Source organism: Myiozetetes cayanensis, unplaced genomic scaffold (genome assembly GCF_022539395.1).
Source record: "Myiozetetes cayanensis isolate MyiCay16 unplaced genomic scaffold, myiCay2020 scf17, whole genome shotgun sequence".
NCBI classification, from domain to species: Eukaryota; Metazoa; Chordata; class Aves; order Passeriformes; family Tyrannidae; genus Myiozetetes; species Myiozetetes cayanensis.
In genome coordinates, this window is record NW_026087378.1 from 8,828,125 (window position 1) to 8,845,349 (window position 17,225).

Sequence of the window (17,225 nt, forward strand, 5' to 3'; positions counted from 1 at the left end):
GACCAGGCCTGTGTAGCTGCTCGTCTCTCCTGGTAGATCCTCTGCTCTCACATCCCCCTCTTAGAACTGTAAAAATGGCAAACCTGGAGTTTATTTGCAAGCAGCACAGTAGGGCTTGGATTACTCTGTTTCTTTGATTCCCATTTATGACTCATGATCTCAAATTGTCCCCATCTACCTAATCAATGTCCACTAGACATAACAACACATGCTGATGCTGCAGGCAATATTTTCTGCTGTGGCTCACAGACCTCACGTGGATCCTTAAAAGTATCGCAGAGTAAAGAAGTGGTTTGAAGCGGAAATACCTAACTCTTGGGGTTTGTGGGTCTTCTGCACAGGTGATTGGCCTCCCCGAGATCCCGCCAAAACCTCCTGCCCAGCAAACTCCAGGGTTCCAAGCAAGCAGGCAGCAGCCATCTGCCCTCTCCTCCAGCTCCAGCTGCGGCGCGGGGCGGCCGGCGGGGCCGGCACCTGCGAGGGACGTGGCCCGGAGGACACCCCCGAGCAGGCCGGCACCTCCTGCTCCCAAACCCCCCTCTCTCAGGTATGGAGTTGTGACGCTGTCCTGCAGATGCTGTTTTGTTGGGAGGTTTGTTCTGTGAGAGGCTGGTGAAGCCCCTCACCCTGGGGGGCGTAGGAGTTACCTCGATCAGCAGAGCGTGCTCCATCTCCCCACGGGACAGATCCTGGTGGTTCCCCTTGCTTTGCAGTGTCACTGGCAATCACTGTGCTGGACACTATCACACACAATTACTTAATTCAGGTCCCTCAGTACCTCTGATCTGGACCTGAAGCTTGGATCACGAAGCAGCATTCACTTTACCAAGGTCATCTAAAGAGTTTTTAGCTGCAAGTCACAGAGATCACTTGTCAGGAACGAAAGGACTGCACAGATTTTTCACTAAGCAAGCCAAGCACAGCTCCTCTTACCATTTGAATCATACAATCATAGGGTTGGAAGGAACCTTAAAGACTGTCTAGTTCCACCCCTTCTGCTGTGGGCAGGGACACGTCCCACTAGACCAGGTTTCTCAGAGCTCCATTCAACGAGCCCTTCTGAGATTACCAGTCAGTGGTTCAGTACTGAGTGAAGGATCTCCATTCCTTGGGATGATCCCCCAGGTATCTTGCATTTGGACTGAAGCCTCAAGAGCCTCAGACAAATTTTGATGTGGAAAAGGAATGGGAACTTGAGTATGTTTCATAGAACACAAAGTAGTCTTAACCCAAACTGACCCCATCTTATTTGAGCATCCTATCCATGAACTTATTTTGGGGATTCTTTTGCTGGCAGCTTTGTTCTAAACTTACTATGGATCACAAATTCTTATGGAAAAGATGCTTAATCACTCAGAGACTTAAACTCATTTTGCCAAAATATTAGGTTGGGGCCATCTAAAAAGCAAAGGGCCTGATTATAGCAGGTAGCAGGAGGTTGGCTCCCAGGCAGTCTCTCTCTGAAGGATCTAGGAGAAAACAAACCCTTGAGGGATTCCTATAGAGGAAAATTTTAGCGAATGGGATTTGTGTCCAGCTCCATTGTTCCCATGAACAGCCGGCACTTCAGCAGGAAAGAAAACTAAAACAAAAGCAGGAAGCTGACTGTTGTCAATAAGGAATAGGTATCCTTCCCAGCTGGTTGTTGACAAGTTCCCCACAATCTCCATTGTGTTCCTTCCCCAGTGCATCCAGTCCTTTTATCTCAGTCAGCCCAACTAGATGGAACGATTTTCATAGGATTTCCAAAAGAAACTTTGCTATTTCTGAGTTGGTGGAGAGCCACAAGATGGAAAGAGGTACAGGGGAAATAAATATCACTGTTTGCTCATGTCAGTGTCCTTCCTAGACATTTGCAACACCTGCCAAATTTGCTGTCTTGCTATTCCTGTAGGACTTCTTCAGACTTGGCAGTCAGTGGAATTTAGTCTGCCTTGTCCTTCCTGGAGTCACAGGGCGAGATCCTTGGAGAGCAGTAGATCCCCAAGCCATCGAGCACTGTATTTATGCATAGTCTGAGGGGACTGCAGGGCTTTTGGGTGCCCTCCAAGTTGTGAGTGCAGCTGTGTTTGTTAAATCAACACCTGTAAGCCAGCGCTTAGCACGGAGCCTGAGCAACAACAGGCAGTCAGCTCTCGTGGGGGTAACTCCTCCCCAGGGGCATACTTTTCACTAAAATTCATTAGATGAGTGGAAAATATAATGCTCCAAGTATTCTATTAGGGACAGCTGTGTGCACAAACAAATAAAAATTGCTTGTGGCTCTCCATGTATTTGTATGGGTACATGTACACAAACATACAGTGTTTACAGTCATTGTATGGACAAAGATATAGTGAGTGTATGTGTGTGAAACTTGCTTCCAACCTGAAGTGCATCAGTAATTAAATTAAAAGGTTCTGGAACATAGCTTCCCTATTACTTACAAAATTCAGGGCTTAAAACTCCTGGATCCTTGTAATAGCCAGAATATGATGCGCTTTCCAGCCACAGCTCCATCTGGGAGGCAGAGCAAGCTGGGAACCCTGTTACCCTGTTTGTCTGTCCTTGGCTGAAGGCAGCTGCCCAGCAGCCTAAGGCCATCCTGTGTTCATGAAAACTGACAGGTGAAAAACTCTTACATGTTGAAAACCACCAATCACCCGTGTAATACAACAAGCCACAGCGGCTGCTGCCTGAGCTCCCTTCTGGAGTCAGAGGGGGAGAGGGAGATCTTCACAGGTGTGATTTTACCTGTGTCCCTCAGCCCTCTGTCTCAGGCAGGGATGCTAAAGGCTCAGCTGTGATGGGGACTCCTGCCCACTCTGTAAGGCATCTCCTGCTTTTCATCATGCCAGCCACAGACTGTAATAACCCTGGGGTTAACTCCAAACCAGAGACCTTGTGGTGGGCAGGTCCATACTCAGCCTGCTCAGACCTGCAAAACAAGAAAAAAGCCCAGGAGGTCCCAAGGACCTCTGGCCATACCCTGAAGTTCACACCATGTAAACTGAATGCAAATATCATCTCTGTTTATAGGCTGGGCATCTGTTGAAGCTGAGAATTCAAAACTATTCCTTTCTTGCACAGGATATTTCGAGGCCCCGGCCACCCCAAAGGGCTTTGCCAGCTGATCCTGTCCCATCCAGATCCAGAGCCTGGCAGGGGAACAGCCCTGCTGTCCCACTGCCTCCTGCACACACCAGAACTCCAGGACGGCTCCAGCCTGGGGCAGAGGTAGGTACTGAGAGTGGTGGTGGGAGTGGGGTAGAGCAATGGGGGGATGGAGGTGTGTGTGACCCAGAACCATCAGTGAAGAGCAGCAAAACATGGAGATTCACATAAGACTTGGAGATCCCAGCAAGGAACAAAAATTCTTTCCAGCCTCTCTAGCCACAGCTAAGGAGATGCTTTCTCTGCAAGGAGTGTTTCCTAAAATTGTCCTTAATAAGGGACTTTCAGACACTGAGTTCAGTGCCCTGCAAATGGGACCACTTAACACAAAACACTTCCACTCCACACAGCACAGTTCTATTGCCTCCAGCCTGCAACATACTGGAGGCCAGCTGTGAAAAATGGAGAAAACGGAATGAATTTCATTGTGCTCTTGGTGGGAGAGTTTCCTGTGTAGGTGATGCTTTAAGGTGTGAATGCATGTGAATGGAGAGAGGCTTCCCCTGGCTGGCAGTAACATCAGCTCCAGGAGAGGGCGAAGGCAGTGCTTGCTCTTCCACCACTGCTCACTCTTCTCTCTTTTCCCTTTCTCCATCTCACCCAGAATGCTGGTGTCTGGATGGCTGGAGCAGCGAACAGCTGGAAAGTAGGACAGCCAGGCTCCCGTGGGCACTCCTGAAGCAGTTTGTTCTGGCTGGTCGTGGCCTTCACAGAGCACTGGATGGCCTTCATCACCCACAGACACACTCCCTGCCAGTGTCTCCCTTCCGCTCCTCTTGCCTCCTGTTTCCTCCGTGACTCACCAAGCTGCAGTCAGGTGTGGCAGGAGTGCCCCAGGTACATGCCAAGCTGAGCTGGACCCTCTCTGCTGACAGCCTTTTCCATGTCGGGATGACTCGTTTGTACGGTATTTAAATATTGTTGTGCAATATCCAATGCAGGGATGGGGTGAAGGGGGGATTTCATGTGTTTGTAATCAGTTATTGAAGAGTTACCAGGGAGAACAAGCTGTGAGCGCAGGTGCTGGCCCTGATGGGCTTTTATGTGAGCCCCAGCCCTGTTGGCTTCCTCAGCCCCTCCACGCAGCTGCAGGAGCGTACATTGGTGCTATAAAGAACCCGCTGCCTCCTGGGAGAGCAGAAGGCAGCTGGTGATAACTTTCTTCAGTTTATTTTCAGTTTACAGTGTGTGGCAAGTGGGGCCACAACAGGGAGCAAGCCACAGAAATATAATTTGTGGGCCACTGTGGGTTTTGATTGGCTTTAGTGGAGTGGATTGATTATTTTCCCTATAAAACCATCCTCAGCAAGAGCGTTGCAACCTGTCTGCCCTCCAGCTCTCGCTTGTCTTCCCTCGGTGCTGTAACACCTGAAAGCATCCCCAGCATGGCCATTAGGACACATTCAAGGTACGACAGGGAGACTGGCCAAGACACAGAGCAAAGGGCCAGAAGGAAGCTCAGCAAAGGGCAGTGCTGAGCCCTCCTCTCCAGCATGCGGTACCGTGGATCAACAGGCACTTTTGCACATCTCCTCAGACGTCAGTCTGTGCTGAGCAGTAACTCAGCATGGGCTGTCTGCTCCCCAAACCACTGAGAAACCTACCTTAAAAATGCCCAGTGGAGAAACAGCAGAAATATTAACACAACACATGGTGCTTTTGTAAGGCAGCTCTTTTACTCCAGGTTTTTTCCTCCAGGCCATGGATGGAGAGAGCTGTCTGTGTGCACTTTAAGCAGCTGATGGTTCTGACCCTGAGGATTCTCCCTTATGAATTTGTGGTTTTTTTCTTCTCCTAATAGTTTGGGCTTTTGTATGGTTGGGTTTTTTTTCCTTAGGATTTTAAAATAAGACCTTTTGTTATGCCAGATATTTTTTTTTTCCTTAAGATGATTTCCTAGGAGAACCCAGGGAAATCTGGAGCTGTGGTTACAACAGTTCTGTTGTGTCTGATTTATTATGGAAAAATCCTCAAACAGCGTGACTGCTGCTCCACATGTGAGAAACTATTATTGGCATAAAGAAAGAGTCTTGTCTGATGGTTCTCTTTCCCTGAGATAAAAAAAACCAAACCAACCAGATAAACTCCAAGTACTCATTAAATTTGTAGTTGTATGTAGTAGTGTATCTGTAAGGACTTCAACCACACTAGTTTTCACAACTTTACTACCTCTTTCTCCACAAGGAAACAGTTCACAGGGTTGAATTTCTCGCTGATTATTCCTTATCTTACTGATTTTAGACCTCTTCTTACCTTTTACGTGCCTGGAAAACAAACCAACCTAAAAAAACTCCTTTCTGAATCAAGGTATATCAAATGAAAGACAACAGCTTCCTGATCTTTATATGTCTTTTTCTATAGCTGGGATATATTACATATAAAAATGTATATTCAAAGAACCCCCAAACTTGTTGTTTCTTGGGGTGCAGCCAGTGTGGCTGTGGATGTCATGGCATGTTTTGGTGCTCACAGGTGGAGCAGGACTGCACATACACTGTAGTAGTAGATTCAATCACAAGAACTTGATCTTTCATCTGAGCCCTCACTGAGGACACAGCAGCACACTTCTGCTCCAACCCCTGATCTCCAGCAAATGGCCACTCAAAATCACTAAAATTATTATCACTAAGCATTTCGTGTGATCATGGGATCAAGGTTTTCAAAAATGCCCCTGGACACACAATGCTCAGATTACTGGACCTGCCCAAACTCTAATGGAAAACTTTATTGCTGGAATATCATAAAAATCCCCAGAAAGTAGTTAGTTTTAAGTAAGTCCTTATAAATTTTCAGATGTGTGCAAGTCGAGTTGAATGAGAACAGGGGAACTCCAGGAGGAGTAAAAGATGGTAAAACCTGTTTTTTTGAAAGATAATGTTACTTGGCAGAACATATATTAAAATACATCTCACTTTCTCCTGTGTCCACCATATTAATGGTTTATTAATGGTTTACAATAATGCTCTCTATGCATCTATGCAAATACTTGAAGAATGCAAGTCATTGTGCCTTTTGCCTGGTTTTAATAAATTTGTTGTTTGTCATTAATAAATGCTCTTTCCCCTGTGTGCTATTTCATTACCTCTGCTCAAACCTTCATTTTCTATGTGGCATTTCTCCAGAGATGGCAGGATTGCTGGAGGAATGGCTTTTATGAAATACAGTTCTAGGCAGCGAGGAAAGTCCCATTTACAGTCATTTTTTAAGATAAAATGCATAAAGCATTACACTGATTAGGATGCCAAAACAATAGCTAGAGTGAGTGACTTGGATTATTGTCTGCCACCAAAGGAGGTCGCTGCTGTTTCACTCTCCTCCAGATGCTCTTTCTGCTGCATTCAGCTGTTCCTCAGCCTGTTCATCCTTTAGGGTTACACCAGTAAGATGAGAGAAATCATTAAAACCTTTTAGATCCACCTGCAACTGTTACATATATTTTTTTTTTTTAGAAAAAACCTTTATTTTCCTTTCCACATTCCAAAAAAATAGTACTGAAATGTTATTAAAATAAGAGATTGTATAGTCCTCTCTCCTGCAACCCTAAGTTGCATTTGGTCAGTGATGCTCAGACCCAGGTATAACCAGGTGGGCATCTCAGGCAGCATCAGTGTGTGCTGTGGGCCAGGGATAACCCAGGCAGAGCTGCCTCTGGACTGGCTCAGGCCTTGCTGCTCCCTGTTTGGGATTTGCTGTCAGCAAATGAACTCCAGTCTCCCCATAAGACCCAGCAGTGAGATGGGAAAAACCTTTTAACTGCAGTAATACCTTCCTTTTTCATCTTCCAGCTCAAAATGTCATTTCTCCCATCCCTTCACCCTGACCAGTGATACAGATCCAAGGGTGTTTCAAAGATGAGCTGTGAGCAAAAGGCCAGGTGTGCTATATTGGGAGAGATGGAGAGAGGGACTGCTCTGGGATAAACTGCATCCCTGCATCCCTGCAGAGCATCACCCTCTTATGCCTGCTCGGCTTTTAACACGCAGCTCACACCTCTTTCTAAACAACAACAAAAAAGCTTTGGGGCTTAAATGATAGGGGGCTCGCCAAGGTCAAGATATTTCCTAAGGAAAAAATACGTAACATTTACAGCCACTTTGTCTTTCAGACCGAAAAGATTATCACAAGCAGGCTTGGGGACAGTGGCAGTGTTTTTCCTGACATGGAGTTTATCCTGACAGAGCTCCCCAGCCTGAGAAGAGGCTGCCCCTTGTTCGGGTGAGGTCTGGATCAGGCCCAGAGACCTCACCATCCCCATCAACATGGCCTGGGCACCGCAGCTACTAAGGAAAAAGAAAACCCCAAACAAATAAAACTCCCATAAAAATAATTAACACTGTGCTGCAGGGAAACACCTGGATCTCACAGAAAAACAAAAGCTGAAAAAGATTTCCCTGCCACGGTCCAAAAGCACTTCATGGTTTGGGTCCAGCCACTGAGCCTGAGCGAGTGCCTATTCCAAAAATTGCCAAGTTTTGCCCATATTCACCAATATTCTTGTCCCATTATTTGCAGAGCAAGTGACCAAATATGGATGAGCAGAGTTTGAATTGCAGGAGTGCACTGTTCAGTCCTTGTTTCTCATCTCCACTTGAGATACTGGTGTGTATTTTAGAGTTCATGCTAATGCCTAGAAAGGGGAAAAAAAAAAAAAAAGACAAAACCCACAAATCAATGACTCAAATCAAGGCCTGGAAATAAAGACATCAATGGCCACCCAGGGGAAGGAGTTCAAGAGTAAACATTTGCCCTGCCAAGAATAAGAGATGGGAAGGGGCCTCGGAGAGGAGCTTTGTCCCAGGACTATCATATTTCAAGAGGATTTTTGTTTTCAGTGGCTGCATGTACTAAGGCACAGCAAGGATTAAACACCCCTCGCTGCCACACCGTGACAGAGATCCCATCCAAAAGCCTGGAGAAAGTTTTGGCTTGATTCTGCCAAGCTTTGGATAAGACACTGTTGGTTTTATTTTCTGCTTTTCCTCTTTTAAACTGCTCAATGACAGCTGGCATACTGATCAACCCATTCACCCACCCTCCAGTCCCTCACATATAACATGCCAGCAGTGGAGCATGAATACCTTGGGTTTATCCTCTGGGGCGATGCTGGAGTTGTCCACCTCTATCAGGATGTTCTTGTCATCTCTGGTGACCGGCACTTCTTGCTCGTTCTGGAGGACTTGCGGTAGATTCTCTAAACTGACATGCAGGTCTTTGAAGGCGTGGAGTAAAAACACCCCCAGAATGATGGTGAGGAAGCCACAAACTGTCCCGATGATGTCGACGACGGTCATGGCGACCCACTCCTTAAAGAGGATGATGGAAGTCGTGATGACGATGGTGGTGAACAGCACGTAGTAGATGGGAAACACCAAGGAGGTGTTGAAGATGTCCAGGGACTTGTTGAGGTAGTTGATTTGTGTGGTGATGGATGCCACCAGCGTGATGACCAGGATCCATGTCAATGGGTGCTGCAGCACAGGCTGCCCAGCAAAGAAGCCCTTGATGGCAATTCCCAAGCCCTTGACTGAGGACACGGAGAAGGCACCAATGACGGAGCAGATGGTGAGGTAGACGAGGATGTTGCTCTGGCCATAACGGGGTGCCAGGCAGAAGATCAGGAGGAAGCAGAGGGCCAAGAGGATCGCAGCATAAGTGAGGAAACCTGGAAGAGGGAGAGGAGAATTCAAAACTGAGCAGCGGGAACAGAGAGCAACAGGCACTGCCCAGCCTTGGGGAGGAAAATGCACCCTTCTGATTACCTGGCTCCTTCAGCTTGGAAGTCATTTCATCCAGAGTGGTGACCTCCTCATCCTCTGGAGCGTGTATCACCATCACAGTGCTGCCCACCAGGCTCAGCATGCAGCCCAGCTTTCCCAGCAGGTTGAGCCGCTCTCCAAGCAAATATGAAGACAGGATGGCACTGCATGGGACAGAAAAATGTCAACTGGTCCTTTAAAGAGGGAAGAGCAGCTAAAATAAAGTTAAGAATGCTTTCATGTGATACAAGGACACAAATTTGGCGTAAATTAGTTGGATTCCGGTGTGTTGATACACCATCACATTGCATCTACTGGCAGCTGAACCTGCAGAGGTGCAGGTGTGATCTGCAGATCACAGCTCTTGAGACAGCAAGGTGCAAAAATGCTGAATGTATTAACACATCCTCAGAAATATTTTCAGGGCCTACAGAATCACACATGAGCTGCTGGGCATTTTGGAGCTTTTAGCACTCAGGGAAGTTACTTCAAGGACCAGTGTAACACAGAAAAAAAGCTGAACCTCACAACAAAAGTCACATTAATTTTAACTAAATCAGAACTATTAAGCTTCAGAGAAATGTGGAAGGTGCTAGGGCTACAGATAAATCTACAAAAATATCTAGTTGTTGTCCACAAAAATATGGGACAAGACACCAGGAGCAGTCCTAACTCTCAGTCTGCTTATGCATTTCACGATAACAGTCTTTCTATAAAACCTTCAGTACCCAGAGTCATGTATTTTGGTACGAAACTCTTTTTTAAAAATAAGAAATAAAACAGCGTTTCAGCCCTTTTGTCAACAGCCACAAGTATAAAAACCCACAGCATCAGAGTGCCCTAAAAACCTAAAAAATAAAAGGCAAATGAGAGGCAGTTTGAAAACAAGCCTGATATTTTTGACCCTTTCAGATTTTTAGTACTGTTGACTACAAGATTAAAACAAAACAAACAAACAAACCAAAACAACCTTGAATTGGATAAATAAATACCTGGAATAAGGAAGGAAGTAATTTTGATATTTGTAATAGTTTAACCTGCAGTGTATGTGGCTGCTCTCCACATGCACTATTTCCAGAAGGGCAGACTCCTTAATTCAATGGTTCACAAATGATCCCCCCAAAGGAAAATCATTATTAAAGTGGTTTTTTTAGAAAACACTGAAACATTTCTTTCCTCTAGGCAGAATAAATCATATTAGCATCACTTCAAGTTCTTTCTATCTTTACAAGACAAACAGGCAAACAAAAAAAAAGGCAAATTGCAAACTATAGACACAAAAATCACCTTATGAGCACACTCAGAGCCCCCAGAGGCGTGACAATAGTTGCAGGAGCAAAGGCATAGGCAGCAAAGTTGGCAGCTTCCCCTCCACCCACTAAACAAACAAAGAAAAATAAATACCAGTGAGTTACAGTGTACATTTTATGCTTTCTCTTGTGGGCTTGCAAACCAGTAAGATAGTTGGAGAGTGGGTTTTATGCTGGGTGTTTCGTGCTGCTGCTGAACAGGGGCAGACAGCGGGTGAAAATCTCTCTATCACAAATGAACACAAGCAGAGGGGCACCCCTGGAGCCCTGCACCCACACAGGGGAGGGCTGGAGGTGCCAGGGCTTGGCCATGTCAGGGCTGACCCGTGAGAATTCACTAAACCCTCCCATCCCACCAGGCTGTGTCTGGGGGTTAATGAGGGAGAGGGGCAGCTGTGGGAGCCCCAGTGCTGGGAGGCTGCTCCTCACCTCCCCAGTGTGTCCTTGGGGCTGTGCTGTCCTCTCTGGCCCAGCTGTCCTTGTCCCCAAGCAGTGAGGGCTGTGTGTGGTCGCTCACAGGAGCTGCAAGGGCAGGGTGAGGTAGGGGCACCTTGAGCTGCTGCTGCCGCAGCGAGAGCCAGACAGGAGGGCTCTGAAAAACCCTCTTGTGAAATCCACTGCTCCCTATGCAACCTTGAGTCCAGTTTGGGGAGCTATTGTAAGGCTGCAGCATGAAAGAATGGTTTTAAGGCTCGCTCTGAGGGAAAGCAAGCCTTGCTCAAGAGAGGAGCTGCTACCAACACCTCTGTTATCTCCCTGTGCCACAGCAGGAACCTTTCCCAGAGCCCCAGGCACACACAGGAGGCTGTTTGCCCTGTGCCTGATACACAGGCAGACCTGCCAGCTGCCTCATTAAAACCTGGCTTTTCATGCTTTTGATCAGGTAAAACTGAGCTAGCAAGTCCTACCAGCCCTGCAGGAGGATGGAGAGGGAGATCCTGCAAGACTCACTGCCTCTCCTCTCCTTGAGGAACCTCTGCTGAGGATGGGGGAATTCAACAGAAAACAGCCTTTAAGCCACGAGACAGCTTGTTCCACACCTCATTCACAGGGACAGACCCTGCAAAAGCTTCAAACCCAGGCAAAGAGCTTCTACTTACTGGTTATCAAGCCAGCCCACCAGAGCCAGTCCTTTAGGTAGCCATGGCCTCCATCTCCTGGGGAAGAAAAGCACATGGGGATGCAGGAATTAAGAACCATGTTCATCAGAGCAAGAGATGAGAAATGTCCCTTTGGAGAGGGATAAATTGCAAGGGGAAGGCTCCCTGTGTCCTGTCCCAGAATCTCTCTGCTCCTTTTGTACACTGCTGTATATATTGACTGTATTGCAGGGCCTCAGCATGAACTGTCAGCAAACCTGATGTTAACTTCATGTGGAAGAGCCATTATATGACTGAGCATTTCTGATGAAAAATAATTCCTGGCACTGAAACAACTAAATGAAAATAAAAAAAGGGATGTAAATAAAGAAGAATGGACATACTGTGTTGGGAACTAATCCAGCTCTGTCCTAACCCACAAGCTGTTGGACATAAGGAGCTTAAGCCTGCTAACATTGTGAACCCTGCTTTTGCTGGGTCAGAGGGAGCCCATGTTTTTGATAAATCTGACTCAACTGGAGCTGTCAGTAACAGCAGTGTTTGACCTGCCTTGGAGAAAAGTGATGTGCTAGGATGGAAGGGGTGACACCCTGGGACTGAGAGATTAAAGGGTGAAATGGGGACAACAGGAAACGAAAAGTTGAACAGAAAGATTTCAGAATACAGGGAAAAATCTTTTGCTAGAATTCAGCCTCTTCTGGCTCCTCAGTAAGTTCACAAATGCTGAAGTTCAAATGCTATCCTTTGGTATTCCTTAGAAATTGCTGGTTTATTTGTTTTGGGTTTTTTGGTTTTTTGTTTGTTTTTGCTTGGTTGGGGTTTTTCTCAAGAACTCTTTTTGTCAGCAGCAGTCTTCTGTAATTAATCTCTAATTCCTTGTTATACATTCTGAAAAATAGGGAGGGGTTTTCTCTTGTTTCACTCACTTGGCTCTGTTGTGGGAAGAAGTTCATGGAGGGAAGGAGGAGAGAGACATCTTCTACAGTTGAACCAATACTGATATTCCATTGTACAAATATAATTCCAAACCTATTTGTGTTCAGCAGTTGCATGTGGTCAGACTAAGGGCAGAGGATGGAGACTGAAGACTGGTCTGTGGCTCAGGTGCTGTTGGTAGCTTTGCTGTTTGACTCCGGACAGTCACTTCATCATTCCCAGTAAAATGGGGATGGCCACATTTACTCCCTCTGAAAAATTATTTAAGAATTGTTCCCAGGCCAGGCCTTGGGAGCAGCAGTATTTTAATTATCATTGCTTTGTTTTGTAGTTATGCAAGTAGGTCAGCTGCCAGGTAGGATTTACACTGCTGCCAGAGCACGTTTGCAATGCTGATGGGATGTGTCCAATTCCACAGTGCAATTCTGCTGTAGGCAGTGCTGCTCCACCACTGCCCATCTATAAACACACGCTTCACCCTAAGAGCCTGGTGCTAGAGGAAAGTTATCTACAGGTTGTTGAGCAACATACCTCAGAAGGAAGGCTTCTGAAACCACAAGCAGAGTTCACGCACAGCACTGGCGTGCAGTCCTGCATTCAAACATGGCTTTTGCTAATTGAAGCACATAGGGCCATATCCTTGTCTCGGTGACTTGGTGGCAAAGCTGCCCAGTGCATCAATAAGAGCAAGAGTGGGGTCACAGTGCTGTGCTGGTCTGTGTCAAGTCTGATGACTTGCAGCTTTGTGCAAAGGGGCCATCTCAAAGAGCTTTCAGCACTCTGCTTCCTCCTGGCCTCACTCCCCCCACGTAAGAGATGTGATGGACGTGTACAGTTCTTCTGCTGGGGCAGATCTCATCGCACAGGGCATGTCACTTGCTATTTGCTGTGCCAGGCAGGGGAATGCTGCTTTTAGCTGAGCTCTTCCAGTGCAGGGCTCTGTAATTTAGCTCCTTTCTGAAGCAGGGCTCTGTAAATTAGCTCCTCAGCTCCCTCACAGTACTGCTGTCTCACTCTCACACACAAAAATGCATCCACAAAAGGTCTTATTTACATTGCTGAGAGAAGACTGACTGTACCCAGAGGTGTTCCCTTGCCTTATGAGTGCTGGAGTTTGGATGATGTGCGTGGTTCTTAAAAGAGGTGGACCTTTCCCTCCTGCCCCCCCCAGAATCCTTACCTGCTCTGGTGCCTCCCTTCTCCACCAGCCGTAGCAGCCCCTTCTTCTTGAGGATGACACTGCTTCCAATGAGGAAGCTGGAGAAGACAGCCAAGCCCAGGCCAATGTAGAATCCATAATTGCTCTCCAGCTGAGTTATCCAGAAATTATCCGAAGTCCTGTTGTCCTGGACGGAGTCAGCTGGGTCAGCATCGCTGATCACTTGGCACACGACCCGGTGGGAAAGGCACGAAAGGGTGATCAGAGACCCTGTGAGACCACCATGGAGATAAACCAGCAAATTATTGACATGACTATCAAGAGTGTCTCTACTGCCCTTGGACTCACTCAGATGTCCCCCTGAACAGCCACCCATGTTGTCACCCTAAGAGCACACACCCATCAGCTCTCAAAAGCTCAGGACACCTCTTTACTCACATGTGGAAATGGCAAGGTGAGTGACAGATTTAGGGCCTGCAGTTCAACCATCTCTTGGACACTGATTGTGTTGATTAGTCTACACACTGAACTGGAAGGCCACAAGGACCTCTCTAATAATGTAATTTAAACCTACAAATATATATGCCAGAGTATCTCCACCTAACTCAGATGTTATGGGGTTGAACTATGCATTATCAACATTCAACCTTGTTGATTCAAAGGCCTTAGTGCAGTCCAGCCAACTAATCCTTACATCTGCCAGCTCATCTGCAGCTTATAACTTCGGGTTTAATGTGGAGTGATGCCAGCACGTTGTAACTGTGCATCTGTTCCAGCTCTGTGTAGTGAACTGTGTCATAAGACAACAACAGGTTTGTCTCGGAGCAAAGTTTCATCTCTGTGCTGCCTCTGCTCTTTAATGGTTTTATTCTACCTATTTGTAGAGTGCCTGAGTGCTCCTAAAGCAAACCTAGTCCTGCCAGTGTGGAATGACTGAGAGCAGGCACGGTTTCCTGCTGTTAACACTACAGCCCTGTCTCTCTGGCCAAGGTGTGTTGCTGTGTGTGGGTGGGAAAATTGCTCAGTTTCTTCCACCCTGACACTCCTACCACACCCAGCACATCTTTCTATTGCAACCTTCACTCTGAGTGTAGTAAAGACAGCGTGACTGTGACCATGAGGAACAGAGCAACCAGGTGGAGTGTCACAAAAGTCCCTTTGTAGTAAAAGACTTCTATTTTCTGCCTGAACTCATGTAGGAAATATGGAGCAATTATTTGTGTGTATAGGCAGGAGTGTGCAATGGCTAAACTGCTCCCAGCACTACCAGCAGCCTGGGCACGGGTCCCACCTTTTTCCTGAATCAGGAGACTGGCTTAGATCTTCTGCAGCTGCAAGCCCTGGCTCTAGCACACATAGCTGAGGTTTTGGATCTGAAGTGGAAATAAACATTTTTCCAAAGGAAAAAATTCCAGTGACTTTCTAGATGAATTTCCAAAGGTTCTCTAATAGAAAACCATCTTTGATAGTGGAAAAAAATGTCTTGGGAGGTATGGGGGGAATTTGCCTCCCGGTCTGGGTGAAAACGGGCAAAAGTGTAAGGCAGCAGGATGGGGTGATCACCGACTGGATTAGTTAATCTTTAAAGGACTAAACTCCCAAGTCCCACACAAGTTTTCTGTGTACTGTGAGGCTGGCAGAGTGCGGTGCTGGCTGCGTGGCTCAAGTTTTCCCATTTTCCCATTCCTATACAGACCTCAAGAAACGCAAAAGAAACCCCGTACCCAGAAAAAAACCCAAACAGAGCAGTGACAGAGGACAGCCCCAAAGCCGGGGCGGGGATGGTTGTTGGGGGGTAAGGCCGGGAGGTGCCGCGGGCTCAGCCCCTTCCCGGACCTGTCCCGCCGCTCCCCCCGGGCCGGTCCCGCTCCCCCCGGGGCTGCACCCACCGTTGCTGCAGCTGCTGTTCGTCTCCAGCGCCTCCATCGCCTCCCTGCTCCGCTTCTCAGCGCATCCCGAGGGCACAGCCGGGCTGGGCAGGGCAGGCTCTCCCGCACACCTGTGCCCGCCCGGCTCCTCCTTCCTCCGGGAAGGGCCGGCCCCTCCACGGGCTCGGAGCAGCGAGAGCAGCACCTCGGGCGAGCCTTGCAGTGCCCCCCGGTCCGCCCCCGCTCCCCGCAGCCCTTGAGCCCCATCCCCGTCCCCCGCCTGCCCGGTGGTGGCAGCCGGGAAGGGGGAGGGGTTCTGTTCCTTCCCACAGATCTGGATGAGGCTCCTGCCAGAGTTTCTCCTCTGGAGAGTGTGTTCCTTGTTGCAGCGGTAGGAGAAGGTGCTGCGGCAGCCCGAGGGGTGGCTCGGAGGGGTGTGAGCCCAGGCACAGGTTTAGGGGACCCGATGTGCGCTGAGCACGCTGCAAAGCAGGGGGGCTTCAAACGTGCGCAGGGTGTGGTGGAACAGAAATTAAGGGTAAACAAGAGAAATGTTAGTGTGCGGTTAATGGTTGGACTTGATGAGCCTAATTAGAGGTGTTTTTCAGCCTAAAAGTTTTGGGCGCCACAATGGATGAAGGATGTAAAGCTGTTAGAGAGCATCCGAAGGAGAAGATGGTGGAGGGTCTGGAGGGGACGTCGTATTGGTCTTGGGTTTTTTAGCCTGGAGAAGAGGATACTCCATCAACTCCCCCTCCCACGGCAGCCGAAGCCTCCCTTGCTGATGGTAGCGTGTGAACGCTTCGGAGTGTGCTGCACACCAGTGTGTTTTGCCTTCATCCCCACCCTCCTCTGCCGACCTCCCTTCCTGCGTTTGTGCTCGGTGGCCGTGTGTACACAGAAACCTACTGCCGATACAAAAGCCCTTTCGGTGCCATTAGCCAGGTTTTGCTGTAGGTCCGCAGATAAGTAAAACCAATAGTAGAACAATAGCACCAAGCCCGCATTTATAGGTAGAAACGGTCACGGCAGTATAAAGATGTAAGATTTGCAGGATTTGAACGTGTCTGGAAAGTTGCTTTTCTTTTTTTCCCCCGTAAAATAAATTACTTGTTAAAACAGAAATTGCCCTTAGACCATCAGGCTGCAGCGTTGCTAACGCCTCATGGCTCCTTCACTCAGCGCCTGATCCTATCTCTGAGCAACTCTTTTCTTCAACAAATGTAATGCTCAAGTGCTTTGTGAGACATTTGATTTTAATCAGTTCTGTTCATCCGTCAGAGTCCTGAGGGTCATTGACTGGGAGAGACTGTGCCAGCCAAATCCCCTTTATCCCCAGGGCACTAGATAATCAATCCTAATCATTTGGCAGCAGGTTTTGGAGTAGGAAATGAAACGTGCTAATTTTTCACTGTTCTGGGAGCAATTTCTGCTGCTATTATATGTTAGGCAGGCAAAGGTGGCAAGACCCTGGGCAAGTGGTGGTGGGATTTGACCTCTATTTAGTAAATTTACTCCCTGATATTAATTAAGAGTTATCCGTGCAATGTGTGAATATGAAGCTGCTTGCAGAAATCAGTATGGTGGTGGAGATGGACAAGTATTTGCTGTGTTTGCAGTGCTGACTGCCTGCACTAGCTGGGGCATTTGTGTCCCCTGTCCCTTCACAGGCTGCCCCAGCTGTTTGCTCTGGTGCTCTGTGGGGCTCTCCCCTTTGCTGGACCTTTTCCAACGCCCTGAGGTCTTGCTTGTAGCTGGGGAGTCCTAATTGTGATGTGATTATTGGCAATTAAACTCTGTCCAAAATAAATTCCAAGCTTTTGCGGGTGAGTGTTGTTATCTGTGCAGAGCACAGAGACGGTGAGGGAGGGAGCAAATTTTTATGGAAGAGATCTGGGATTAAAATAATTCTTTTGGTCATAGTGCAACCTCATACATTACTG

At 47.5% G+C, this 17,225-nt stretch overlaps 2 protein-coding genes across 3 annotated transcripts in view; one reads left to right on the forward strand and one right to left on the reverse strand.

Moving 5' to 3' along the window:
• Positions 1 to 6,205, forward strand: part of ADAM19 (ADAM metallopeptidase domain 19) — a 33,467-nt gene extending 27,262 nt beyond the window's left edge. The window contains exons 21-23 of one of the 2 annotated variants that reach the window (XM_050311920.1): positions 342 to 547; positions 3,042 to 3,216; positions 3,758 to 6,205. In XM_050311920.1, coding sequence (XP_050167877.1) covers positions 342 to 547; positions 3,042 to 3,216; positions 3,758 to 3,832 — 456 coding nt within the window. In that variant the 3' untranslated portion in view covers positions 3,833 to 6,205. The remainder of the gene's footprint in view (positions 1 to 341; positions 548 to 3,041; positions 3,217 to 3,757) is intronic. The other variant, XM_050311919.1, reaches the window with a different exon arrangement.
• Positions 5,466 to 15,467, reverse strand: NIPAL4 (NIPA like domain containing 4). The gene is made up of 7 exons (XM_050311921.1): positions 15,304 to 15,467; positions 13,436 to 13,684; positions 11,320 to 11,376; positions 10,197 to 10,287; positions 8,913 to 9,073; positions 8,232 to 8,815; positions 5,466 to 7,780 (listed from the first exon to the last, which is right to left on the reverse strand). The coding sequence occupies exons 1-7, from the start codon at positions 15,338 to 15,340 to the stop codon at positions 7,769 to 7,771; spliced, it is 1,191 nt and encodes a 396-aa protein (XP_050167878.1). The 5' UTR covers positions 15,341 to 15,467; the 3' UTR covers positions 5,466 to 7,768.
• Between the last annotated feature and the right edge of the window lie 1,758 nt (positions 15,468 to 17,225).